The following is a 13,638-nucleotide window of genomic DNA, read 5'->3' as shown; positions in this document are numbered from 1 at the left end:
ATTAGCATTGAACAACTTTATAAAGTAGGTAATATTTCCCTGATTTTATGATGAGAAAACTGGGGTGAAGAGAGATGTAGGAACCTGGGTCAAGTCACAGAGCTTGAGAATCCAAAATCTGGATATTGCTTTGGAAAATACCTACACATCTGAAAGGACAGCAAGAACACCTCCCTCTTCCTCCCCAAATGCACAGCAAGTATTAGTTAAAAAGTACAAACTCAGGGCGTCTCTTGGGATCTTAGGAGTCTGTCAGGAGTCCCCCTTTTTGCCCTCATAAGCCAAATCTGATATGAAAAGAATTGTCCCAAACATAGTGGAAGTTTGCCAGACTGCTTTGTCCAGGGTAAAGCTAACCAGGTCAGCAGCTGGAAAATGTATTCCTTTCAAAGACAGGTCTCTTTTGGCGAGTCTAGTCTATTAGGGAGAATCCTGGAGTCAGAAGATGGATTCTACTCTGGGTTGGTAACTTCGTGGCTGTGGATTTTTTGGCAACCACTCTAGGCTCTTACTGTCTTCATCTATCAAACAGGGAGAATAAGGTACACATAAAAGGGTGTTCTGAGGATCCACTAAGATAAGGCTGGCTCGTATACCATCTCATTTGTCTCTTCAATTACTTATTTACTGACTTTCCTCACTATTATGTAAACTCCATGATATCAGGGATCTAGTCTGTATATTTCATTATGGAATTTGCAAGGCATGAACCACTGCCTGGCACATGGCAAATGTTCAAAAAAGTATTTGCAGGTAAATGAACTGTGCAGACTGGAAAGCATTAAGGATATTCATTTTTAGCACTATTATTGAGAAGTTTTAAGTGGGGTTTTCATTAGATTAACTTTTCACAAATATTAATACCTTAAGCCAGAAGTGAATCCAAGCGGTCACTATTTAAGTTCCAATGATGACCATTCCAATTTTTTGATATTCCCCTTGAAATTATTATTAGGCTGTTGTTGTTTTTTTTAATTTTGTTCCCCAAATGATATCTGATATTAGCACTTAAATCACATGAAGTGAAAATGGTGAGCCTTCATTTCTTGTTTCTAATTTCTGTAACCTCCAAGAGGGTGTCTTGGTTTTGCTGATTAGTCTGCAACTCCCAGGTTCCCGCCAGATGTGAAAAACTTGCTTACTTGGAGGAGACGCTTGTACTTACTTGATGAAGTACTTGATTCCATCTGCTGTGTAAGCTTCCTCCCACCCATAAGGTAGACCTAGAGTGAAAGGAAGCCAGAAATACACTCAATACGATGACAAAGAGAACTTCGTGGCGCAGACACAGACTCCCACATCTTTACAATGATTGAGATCATTTCTTGAACAAAATAACGCCCTAGAAAGGGGGAATTAAAATAATTCGGATGAGCTTTCCTACTCAGCATGTTTAGAACATCATACAAAAGTCCTGAACAGATAAGCCGCTTATCATTTACTTGTGGTGAGCATGTTTGTCAGCCGGATTCAAGTACAAATTTTGGGTGCAGGGGATGGGTTTTGCCTGGAGGCAGAAGGATGGACAAGATGGCCTCTGCTCGACTCTTCTGGCTCTAAGTTTCTTTAATTGGCTCCCTTTGTATCCTTGCACTCAGCTCCATGGGGAATGGCGCATGCATGCCAGATCAGCACAGTTTGAAAGCAGCTTTTGGACAAGACAGAATTCCTTATGAGGTTTAAAAGCTTACCAAAGTGATTTACAATGGATTATATTTTGTTAATTAAGAATTTTATGCACTAACATAAACGGCCAGACAACTGGCTGAACTTAGCTTCCATTTCTGTCATGGGATTGAGAATAGTTAGCTATAAAGAGATACAGACTGCCCAACTGGTGTGGCTCAGTGGTTGAACATTGACCTATAAACCAGGAGGTTACCATTTCGATGATTCTCATCATTGATGTTTCTCTCTCCCTCTCCCCTCCTCTCTGAAATCAATAAAAATATATTTTAAAAAAGAGATGGAGACTGAAGCAAGCAAGCAGTTATTTGGCCACATTTCTGTCAAGAGTATGTTTTTGTCTCATCACACCAAGAGAACAGGCACACATTGAGGGAGTCACATTCTCTTGTATTACAACTAGAGGCCCAGTGCACAAAAATTTGTGTACTGGGCGGGGGTGGCGGGGGGGGGGGGGGTGGCGTCCCTCAGGCCAGCCTGTGCCCTCTCGCAGTCTGGGACCTCTCGGGGGATGTCCACCTGCTGGCTTACTGGCAGTAAGTAAACTGGCAGTCAGACATCCCTCTGGCAGCCCAGGAGCCCTCAAGGGATGTCCACTTGCCAGCAGGGAGCAGGCCAAAGCTGCAGTTGGACATCCTTAGCGCTGCTGAGGAGGCGGGAGAGGCTCCCACTACCACTGCTGTGCTGGCAGCTGGCAGCCTGGCTTGTGGCTGAGCAGAGCTCCCCCTGTGGGAGTGCACTGACTACCAGGGGGCAGCTCCTGCATTGAGCATCTGCCTCCTGGTGGTCAGTGTGTGTCATAGTGACCAGTCATTTCCAGTTGGTCTTCTGTTAGGGTCAATTTGCATATTACCCTTTTATTATATAGGATAGAGGCCTGGTGCATGGGTGGGGGCTGGCTGGTTTTCCCTGAAGGGTGTCCCAGATCAGGGTGGGGGGTCCTGCTGGGGTGCCTGGCCAGCCTAAGGGGCTGATGGCTGTTTGCAGGCTGGCCACACACCCTTCAGGGTGGAGGTCCCTACTGGGGTGCCTGGCCAGCCTGGGTGAGGGGCTGATGGCCATTTTCAGGCTGGCCATGCCCCCCCGCGACCCAAGCTCCCAGCCTCTCCTTTTTTTCTTTCTTTTTTCTTCTTTCTGGGATTTATTTATCTTCTATAATTGAAACTTTGTAGCCTTGAGTGGAGCCCAGGTCTGGCTGGAAGCAGGTATCAGGGATTTATTTATCTTCTATAATTGAAACTTTGTAGCCTTGAGCAGAGCCCAGGGCCGGCCAGGGCAGGTGGGAAACTTGGCTTCCTCCATCGCCGGGGGCAACCCAAGCCTCCTGCTCGCTCCAGCTCCGTGGCTGCCGCCATCTTAGTTGGGTTAATTTGCATACTTGCTCCTGACTGGCTTGTGGGCGTGGCTTGAGTATAGCAGAGGGACGGTTAATTTGCATGTTTCTCTTTTATTATATAGGATTAGAACCCTCTAGAACAGAATGGTTTCCATCCCTCTACTCCATCCCTGGGTATTGCTAAGAAGATTAATTGACCTTTCAGATCAGTCCTTGATACTGGCTTATCATGGCTCCTTCGATGGGTATAAGATAGATTAACGCACTACAGAATGGACTCCATGTGCAGGAAAGTAACTGGGCTTTAGCCACAAACCATTAACTTCCATTTACCCAAGTCTCAGCAGGAGGCAGAGCAAAATGCAGGAACCATGACCATCTGATGAAATAAAACCTTACTCTGTCACCACTGCTTTGTAGAGGATGTTCTTTGAGAACAGCTCTCAGAAGGTTATTTTCATAATGAAGGAAAACAAAACACGCTTTATTTCATCTTTATCTCCAGTCTTTTAACACAAGTTGTATAAAGTAAGACCCTGTCCAAAAATTCATAACTATTTCCTTCCTAGATAAACACAGGCCCCCTAGGAGTTTCTTTTCTCTCTCAAGGAATAAATGTTCCTATTTTAAGTAGAAAATGAGCACTTCTGGGAATTCAGCATAAGCAGTTGACTGGCTTCTTTTTTATTTAATTAATTAATTTTTATTTTTTAAAGAAATATATCTTTATTGATTTCAGAGAGAAAGGGAGAGAGAGAGATAGAAATATTAACAATAGAGAGAATCCTTGATCAGCTGCCTCCTGAAGGCCCCTCACTGGGGATTGAGTCTGCAACCCAGGCATGTGCTCTGACGGGGAATTGAACTGTGACCTCCTGGTTCCTAGGTTGATTCTCAATCACTGAGCAACACTAGTCGGGCTGACTGGCTTCTTGAAATCCCCCGAAGTGACACTATATGCCTCCTTCAGTGCCCACTGCCAGCTGGTGCTCAGCCAGCCAGGCTGTGATAAGCTGCTGCTGCCGCGCCTGTTTAAGTAGACGTATTTTCTCCACGTTTTCTGTGTCTTTGCTACAGATCACTTCCTTCATCAGTGACAAACCCTTATCTGCAACGAAGGATCTGATGATTACACATAAAAACCCTGTTTTAATAACAAAAATGCCCCAAATACCAGGATTTCTGATCAATAAGCCAAAGATAGCTAAATGTCCAGCCGAAAGGCATCCTAACACGACCAGAACTTTTGTCTAAATGATTTGTCTGTCCAGCACAATTATATACATACTCCTCATTTCTCAACTCATAGATTTTAATAGAGGAGAAAAATGTATAGTTCAAAGATAGTATTTTTTAATCCACAGGCTCATCTGAAAATCAAGATTGACACTGGGATGGCACATCTGCTAGCCATCAAAATCAAATTCCTGCCCAAATTATTGTCTTATAATTATTGAACAAGGACTATAACTTCACAACAGATTTGTTAAAGGGACCAATTCATATCTATTTAAGTCAAATGGTTATTCAATGACTGTAGCCATCAAGATATTCCTGTGTATTAAATTTATATATATAGTTTATTTTAGGATAAAGTCTCTGTTCTGAAAAAAATAAGCATTTCTTTTTAGAAGACTGAATGGGTTCTTCTTTTTCATGCAGTTAATATACAGACTTGGAGACTAAATTGATAGTAACTATCTCTCAGTGGTATTTTAGTAATAGAAAACACAACCAATGTCCAATTTAAACTGAAAAACAGAATACACTGATAATCCAAATAGCCTACATTATATAATAAAAGCACTTTTGATTTCCACACGCTTATATGAGTATAACAAACTCAGCTTTCCATTAGTAAAGTTTTCTTTCTTCACAATAAGTAACTGGGGCATCATTATAACATATTAGCTAAATACTTTGCATTAATAATTATTGTTCCAAGGCATTAACATTTTCTACATTCCCCATATCGTTATACTTACAAATATATAATGCTTCTAGTTTTCTTTTCTTTTCATATTTGTTTGAAAGTTGTTGTAACAACTATAATCACTTGAAATAGTTTTTGATTGGAAGTGTTTGTGAACCCTCACATAACAGTCTCTTCATCAGAGATCTGTTTCCAATCAAACACTTCATGGTGATGACTCCAAAATCTTCGCGAGTATCTTGCCAAATAAGAGCATAGTATGTATTCAACTTAGAATATTGGTTGTCACCTAAATGTCACATATCCAAAAACAAACTCGTCACATTTTCATACAAAATTGTTCCCTTCCAAGTTCCCAGTTTACTTATGTACCAAGATGCTCTTTGTCACATTTGGCCCATGCATTAAATATTTATTGATCATTTACTATGTGTTCAGCGTTTTACTTGGTGCTCAATATACAATGACAAACAAATAAACATGGGCCTCGATATGATGGAGCTTTAAAAAATAATCATAAATAAAGAAATTATGAAAAACAGGAATTAGTATCATGAAGAAAATGTATTGACTACTATGAAAGACTAACTCATAGCACAAAGGCACAACTCCCTAATACATAAAGAACTCCTACAATCAGCAATAAAAAGGATAATGACCAATAGGAGTCTGTGAAACATGAGGAACAGTTGGGACACAGGACTCAAATGCACTTAAACATATAAACATATGCTTAGTTTCACTCTTAGTAAGAGAAATACTAATTATACTATTAGGAGAAGTCATGGGCATCATGGTAGCACAGATTAAAAAGTAGTTTAATAAGACATATAAAGGTATGAAGAGGCAGTCATTCTCATACTGTTGGAAGTTTAAATTGATAACACATTTATGGGTAGAAACTAGCTAAAATCTTAAATGCTAATAATAACAATTGATGTATATTGAGAGCCTATGTGCTAGACACTCTATATGTGTACCAACTCAGTAAGTCTCACACCAACTCTAAGAGATGGACTGGTATTATCCTCATCTAACACATAAGGGGAAGGTTAAGTCGCTTGCTGGTAGGGGGCAGCCCAGACTCTTCACTACAGTGTTGAACTGTCTGTATGCACTATTTTGTACAGAAGTCCTTCTAGAAATTTATACTCTAGATATGCTTTCTATACAAGATTATTACTTATAAAAATAAAGGACCAAATATAATCTAAATAACCACTAAAGAGATTGATTAAATCAAGACAATAGGCCCAGATAATGGCCTACCGTCCAGCTGTGAAAGAGAATGAGGAAGTAATTTATGCACCATTTGGAGTAGGGGGTGTAGTATCAAGGAAGGGTCTTGGGAGGAGCTGGAGTTACCCAGGTGCAGACTGGGCAAATGCACTGTAGGCGGAGTGATTGGCCCTGCACAGGCTCTGGTGTGGGGAAGAGATTGGCATTCGGAGAAACTGAGATTATTGTTAGGGCAGCACAGTGAGTGAGGGAGAAGGAGAGTGATCTAAGATCTGGCTAGAGTGACAGGCAAAGATGACTATGCATGGTTTTGCAGGCCACACTAAACTTGTTTGAAAGTTTCTTAAAAAGGAAGTAGGAGATCCGCACCTAATATTTAAAATGAAGAAAGCTGCAAGAGAAAGTAACTTGCACCTTATGTGGGGAAAAGCTGCCCAACTTAAAAAAACATTTTTTTGTTACTCAGACTGCGTTGCTCACCTGTGCTGACTCTCAGGAGAATGAATTCCAAAGGGCGACAAGCCCCTCTGAGGAAAGATGGGGCAAATGAGCTCTTTCTCTCTTGGCAGAGCTCAGGAAGAAAAAGTGTTGCCATAAAAATGAGTAAGAAGAAAACATCTAACAAATTTGTAAAGCCTGATTATGGGCTAGTATTCCTGGAGCCCTAGACTCAAGCCTGCTCTCCCTAAACAGCTCTCTGGTCACAAGAAAGACTGGGGGTGGGCAGGAGACCTGAGAGCCCCCTGGGTGGCGCAGGCTCACGCAGGAGCAGGGCCTGCAGAGGTTCCTGGGTGGAGCAGGCATACCATCTGCAGGCTGGGCCCTGCATGAGCACAGTTGATGATCAACTGCTATGGGGGTGGAGGGGAGGACAGGGATACACCTGCAGATGCCCTCAACCCTCCTCTGAGATAAAGTAATAGTCGGCTGCTGCTGGGGGAGAGAAGCAGGAGACCCCCACACCCTGGACAGGACTCTGAGTGATATGAGGCAAAAGTCACCTGTTCTTGGGAGAGGGGCAAGAAATCGTCACATCGCCAGTCCTTGCCATGCCTGCAGGAAACCTTTGTCCTGAGGTGAGGGGTGGAAAAGCTGATGTCTTCCCCATGCACTGACACTAAGTCACTGCAGGGTGAAGGCAGGAAACCTTCCAAATCTAGAATCCTGCCCTGGTACAAAGCAGACTTTGCCATTCACAAGGAGAGGGGCAGGAAACCGCCTTAGGCAATAGGAGGTGGGGTTGTTTTTCGCTGCTGGAGCACAGAGTTTGCCTAAACCAGAGACTGGAGTGGAAAAACCAAGAGCCTCTCCCCCAGCCTCCACTCTCCATGTTCACCAGTCACCTTGCCCTGTGTAAAAAGCAACAACTGGCTACCTCTAGGGGAGGGCAAGAGAGCAGACATTAAGTGTCCGCAGACGCAGGCATGTAGGGCCTCCTGCCAGCTGAAGATGGTGCAAGAATGCTGAAAAAAACCCTCCAGCACTCCAGGCCTCACATAAGCACAAGAAGAGTAGCAGACCAACACTGGAGGAATCTGAAATCTGTGGCAAACTCTAGAAACAAAATGCAATACCAGCTTGCCTACAAATGAGGCTGAAAAATTCCCACACACTAATGGCCTGACAGAAAAGAGGCAGGCCCATTTCTGGGTTTAATAATATCTATTTCAGTCTCTATAGTTTGGTACCTTCAATGTTTGACATTCAATCAAAATTATGAGGCACAGAGAAATGAGAAAAAAAATCTATTGTCAAAAGATAAAACCATCAACAGAACCAGAGGCAGTGACATATCTTACCTAATAATAGACAAACATGTAAATTAACCATCCCTCCACTACGCTCACCAACGAATTGGGAGAGTATGCAAATTAATCCAAGATGGCGGTTAATTTGCATACGCAGGGGGGAAGCAGCGGAGCAAAGACTGAAGGCTCCGTCCGGATCTACGAAGGCTGAAGGCTCCAGCCAGAGTGAAGGCCTGGGTCTGGGTGCCAGAGGAAAACCGGTGCCAGCAGCCAGGGGAAGGGAAGGCCTATTGCACGAAACTCTTCGTGCAATGGGCCTCTAGTAAGATAAGAAACTCTAAAATAATTAAAATTACACATTAAAAGACCTAGTACAATTTAGTGAACTATGGCTGTATAGCTGTAGCAATGCTCACTACTTGTGTATTATGTAGGAGGTGGGTGACTGAGCTTGTGGAGGCTCAAAGTCTTATTAAATGCTGTGATGGAAGGAGGGAGGGCCATGTGAATGGAGGGAACCTGTAAGAAGGACTGGAACAATGGACCCTGGACTTAAGGTCAAATGAGAAGACAAGTAGAAACATCAGTGGAGGACAACAGGAGCTCTTACTGAGGACAATAAATCTGTAGTGAGCTGGACAAATGGGAGGTTTGAGTGGGAGATTTAGGAGTTTGAACCCTTTCTGTTGATGCCAAGGTTCATGGTTAGGAATAGTAAAATGGAAAAAAAAAAAGGGTCATTGGGCAAAAAGAATGAAAAAATAAAAGTTCACATGATTGATGGCAGGTGTTGGGATGAGGAGAAATCTGGAGAATGGAAATTCTAAGAATAAAATACAGAAAGACAATACCATCAATTGCATACAGAGTTCAAACAGAGTCAAATTTATTTGAAAAGCACCTGCTAGTATAATTGTTATAAAAACTCAAATACATTTAACTTCTAGCATTTGACATTTTGAGTGGAAGAAAGGAGGGGGGTTATTCTTATTAAAGAATAATTTCAATATTCTTTAGAGTATTAAAATCATCAAGTTAGAGTGTTTAATAATTTCAGTGTTCTAAAGAATATGAAGTTCATCACACAGTGTAATTTTCACTTTATTTTCAGTCAGAACATCTAATTCTATATGTAATGTTCCACAATTATAAGCTGAATAACATGGGTAAGTAACCTTGTGGAGTCTCAACTTTCTCATCTATCTTGCTTAGCTTATAGGGTTACTATGAGACTCTTATTAGATAATATATCACTATACAATGATTACAAAAGGAGACCATTACTCATAGTCATGAAGAGAACAGTTACTCCTTTTATTTGTTATTAATATTATTTCTAATCCTCATCCAAGGATAGAGGCTATTTTTTTCTCATTGATTCCTAGAGAGAGTGGAAGCGAGGAAAGGAGGAGGAGGAGGAGGAGGAGGAGGAGGAGGAGGAGGAGGAGGAGGAGGAGGAGGGAGAAAAATGCTTACTGCTCTTAACTAGATCTTACAGTTGTGTGTATAATTATAGATCACATTAATACAAAAGAAGAGAGAGAACACATAAAAAGGATTATGGCAAGTTAAATTTAGGCACAGTGAAGTTGGGCAGGTAACGTGGTTTGGAGATGGTGGACTCCAATCTCCAGATCCCATCTCTCAATCTGATTTGGACTCTCACCCAAGCCTATCCCCGATAGAGCTGGTCAAAATCTCCCTCACACTTGCCCAGCCTGTCACCTTTCTCGTCAGTGCCTCTGGATCCTTGCCTGCCTAGACCCTGGATCTATCAGAAAGTCTACTCAACACTTTTTCTACTCACACTGGTTGAGTGCCTACTATCCAAGGCCTCACACATGGAATGGTGACCAGATCCAGAACAGGGCCTCACCCATGCACACTGGGCACACAAGAAATAGTTGTTGACTGACTATAGAAATTTGCCTCCCATGAAGGCTGATGGCTCAGTGGATCCTGCACATATTTGAAATGTTCTTGTTATAAGTAAGACCTTTGTACTCACCAGGGGAACTTTCTTACAAATATTTGTACAACTGTTATTTGTGGATTTTGACAACAGGGTAGTGGACAGCCAACAGACATTCAACTTTCGATATGCCGTCACAGACCAGATGAAATAAAATCAAGATTATTTATGTTTCCTACCCTCAGCATAAGTAATGCAACTTTAAATATCACTAGTTCCTAATCATGTAGCATTTTGCTGTTAATATTCTTGTCTTAAATTTTTTTTTAAGTGTGGTTATCTGAAAATCTAGTAAGGATCTCCCATTACTTACAGTAAAATTTGAAAAAATCATAAAAAGAAAACTTATTTTGGATATTTGTCTTTAAGCCGATTTATTAGATGTATTTTCAAAAAAGACTTAATAAAAACCCCTTACACCAGCAGAAATGGTGCTCCCTCTGTGCAGCCTCCCCCAGCTTCCCTGGCAGACCTCATCTTCCCCTGCCCGGTGGTACTTCCGTGGTTTGTACCAGTTTCTATCACAGCCCTTATCACTCCTTCATGTAAAACATGAGTTCCTTGAGGGCGATGACTATATCTTATCTCTGTATCATTTTCTGGTACACAATATGGTCTTTGGTGCATAGTAAATGTTCAACAATGGTTTGTTGAGTATTCACAATCCAAGAAGTAAGACCCAGCTACAGATTTTTAAAAAAGCAATATTGCTTGGAGAAAATTAGAGAAAACGTGGCATATCAGGACTGCTTTCAGGTGACATGACAGACTACCCACCTGGGCGGTGAGCGAACATGAGTTTATAGTTAAGGAGCCTGGAGCTTGTGCAATAATAACATCAAGGCCCAGGTTCTTTCGATCTTTCTACCCTAGCACCCTTACTGCCACCCTCCATTTGCAGAAATGCCTCCAAGGCTACAGACATGAGCTCATACTGAAGGCAGGGAGGAGGAAAATGAGGCGGCCTCAGCTCCAAGTGTTCTTATCTATTACTTAAAAACTTGCAAAATAAACTGATAAACAAGAGAGGTCCAGAGACATAGAAGCATGGAACAGACTGCTGAATCTCAGAGTGAAGGTGGGGCTGGGATGGTGAGAGACTGACTGGGGAATTTATATGCATATATGCATAGTCCATGGACACAGACAATAGTGTGGTGAAGGCCTGGGAGGGGCGGATGTGAGGTACAGGGGGACATGGGGGGAAAAAGGGGCACACCTGTAATACTTTCAACAAAAGATAAATTTAAAAAGAAAAGAAGTTCCTAAGCAGACTGTCCTTCACATCTCATTGACCAGGAATGGAGGAGGCAGAAAAAGCAAATGTCTGACTTCACAGTTTCGAATGTGACAGACGTGGCAGGGCAAACACTGAGTCTGCCGTAGATGCCATAAACAGTCAGACGGACGATAGGGCGATAGGTTAATTAAGATATTAAGGTACCAGGCTTGTTAGGATGAGTGTGTCTGAGATCCTGAAGGACCCTAGGGCATCAGTGCAAATGGAGATAGAGTTAATAATTCATGTTGAGATATTTCCTCAAGACTATGGCTGCTGACAGCTGGATAAATAATGAGATGTCTGTTTCAATCTTGCATCTCATCGTTCTTTGAGTGTTTCTACTAGTAAAATTATGACAGTCTACCTTTATTTCCCATGTACTCCAACTTCCTTTTGTTCCATTACTGCCATTTAAAACTTCTCATGGCCAAATCTTAAATGCTATATTCTCTATAAACGCTTTCCTGATTTTAAAACATTTTCCCAATGTTAGTACCATTCATACAATATGTAATATCTTCCACTTCACTTTGTGATAATTTGCACAATTATTTTATTCCCCTCTTTCCGAAGACTGCTAACTCCTTGAGGGTACTGAGTCTTCCTTAGACAAAGTTGGATCCAAAATAGCATTTTCTTTTCTTCATTTTTTAAAATAATGTTTTTATTGATTTTTAGAAAGAGAGGAAGGGAGAGGGAATGAGAAAGAGAAACACTGATGTGAGAGAGAAACATTGATTATCTGCCTCCCGCATGCACCTCCACTGGCGATCGAACCCACAGCTTGGGCATGTGCCCTGACCGAGAATGGAACCGGCAACCTTTCAGTGCCTGGGACGACACTTAACCTAACCAAGCCAGGGAAAAAATAGCATTTTCTGAATTGAATATTTAATTCATGTTCATGCATTTGCTTACTCAGACTTAGTGTTGGAAGGAAGGAAATAGAAGGGAAGACGAGGAAAGAGAGGAAAAACTAAGCCACTGCTTGCCTGTGATGATGGCAAAAACTAGATCAGAAGTTTCCATTCTGGATTGAGAATGACATTCCCTCAGTGTGCAAGGGCTAGAAAATAGTGCCTTCTCTGAGCTGATGGAACTCTGAGGGCTTGGAGCTTACTAGGCTAGTGGTCTTACAAAATATGAAAAAGGCACTCCTTACTCTGGGAAACATGGGCCTGTATCGCAGCATGTATTTGGATTGTATTTCAGCCTCATGGATCCCTAGGACCTTTGCTTTCTGTGCGAAATGCTTTGCAACCTCCATATAGAAAGGATTTCAGAAGTTCCATGGTTTTTCCTTTGTTAATCCTGACTCGAGGATACTTTTTCCACTGATTTAAAGAGAGTAGAAGAGAGAGGAAGATGGAGAGAGAGAGAGAGAGAGAGAGAGAGAGAGAGAGAGAGAGAGAGAGAGAGAGAGAGAGAATAGAGAAACAGCAAATGTGAGGGAGCTACATTAATTGGTTACCTCCTGCATATGCCCCTGCAAGGTGGGGATCAAACATGTAACCCAAGTATGTGCCCTGGACTGGGAATCGAACCCTCAACCCTAACCAGGGCTTGGAAGTTCTAGCTCAGTGATGGCGAACCTTTTGAGCTCGGCGTGTCAGCATTTTGAAAAACCCTAACTTAACTCTGGTGTCGTGTCACATATAGAAAGTTTTTGATATTTGTAACCATAGTAAAACAAAGACTTATATTTTGATATTTATTTTGTATATTTAAATGCCATTTAACAAAGAAAAATCAACCAAAGAAATGAGTTCACGTGTCACCTCTGGCACCCGTGTCATAGGTTCGCCATCACTGTTCTAGTTTCATCCAATATATCTACGACTCTTTTAGGATTTGTCCAAGCTCTGTAGTGATGGCAATTACAGGACTTCACGTTTTTGGATAGGCCTAATTGTCTAAGGTTCTTGCTCATAATTGAGCCAAAATATGTCTTCCTGTTGTTTCTATATGATGGACCAAAGACTTAACTTCTGATTCTGTGTGTAATAATCATGCCTTAAAGCACTGTACTGGCATAGAAGCTGCCTTGTAAGCAACACACAAGTAATGGGATGGCATGTAACTATAGGCAGGGACCATGAATGTGTATTTGGTTATCAGACATTTGTATGTACATGCAAATATAGGGTGTCCCCAAAAATGTATACACATTCTAACAGCTGATAACTCACTTAATTTGGACTCCTTTTCAAGTTTAACTGGCTTGAAATAATGGGTGAAGCCAGACTAAGCTTTGAACAAAGAAAATTTATCCTGAAGTGCCACTAGATTTTTTTTAATGGTAATACATAAAAGATAAAGGTTACAGTACAAAACCAGCAATAGTTTATGAACTAAGGGCACACAAATACCAAATGAAATGATTCTTGATGTTTGGGATTCCATTGCTTCATGTTATCAGCAGTGCCTAGACCAGAATGGTCA

General features: G+C 41.6%; 1 protein-coding gene across 2 annotated transcripts in view; it reads right to left on the bottom strand.

The window, feature by feature from the left end:
• Positions 1-13,638, bottom strand: part of STXBP4 (syntaxin binding protein 4) — a 122,667-nt gene that overhangs the window by 17,759 nt on the left and 91,270 nt on the right. For both annotated transcript variants that reach the window (XM_059669543.1, XM_059669542.1), the window contains one exon: positions 1,166-1,223. In XM_059669543.1, the coding sequence (XP_059525526.1) occupies positions 1,166-1,223 (58 nt within the window). The remainder of the gene's footprint in view (positions 1-1,165; positions 1,224-13,638) is intronic.

Source organism: Myotis daubentonii, chromosome 16, assembly GCF_963259705.1.
Source record: "Myotis daubentonii chromosome 16, mMyoDau2.1, whole genome shotgun sequence".
In the NCBI taxonomy this organism is placed as follows: Eukaryota; Metazoa; Chordata; class Mammalia; order Chiroptera; family Vespertilionidae; genus Myotis; species Myotis daubentonii.
The sequence above is the reverse complement of the archived record's forward strand: the minus strand, read 5'-3'. Positions and strand labels throughout refer to the sequence as shown.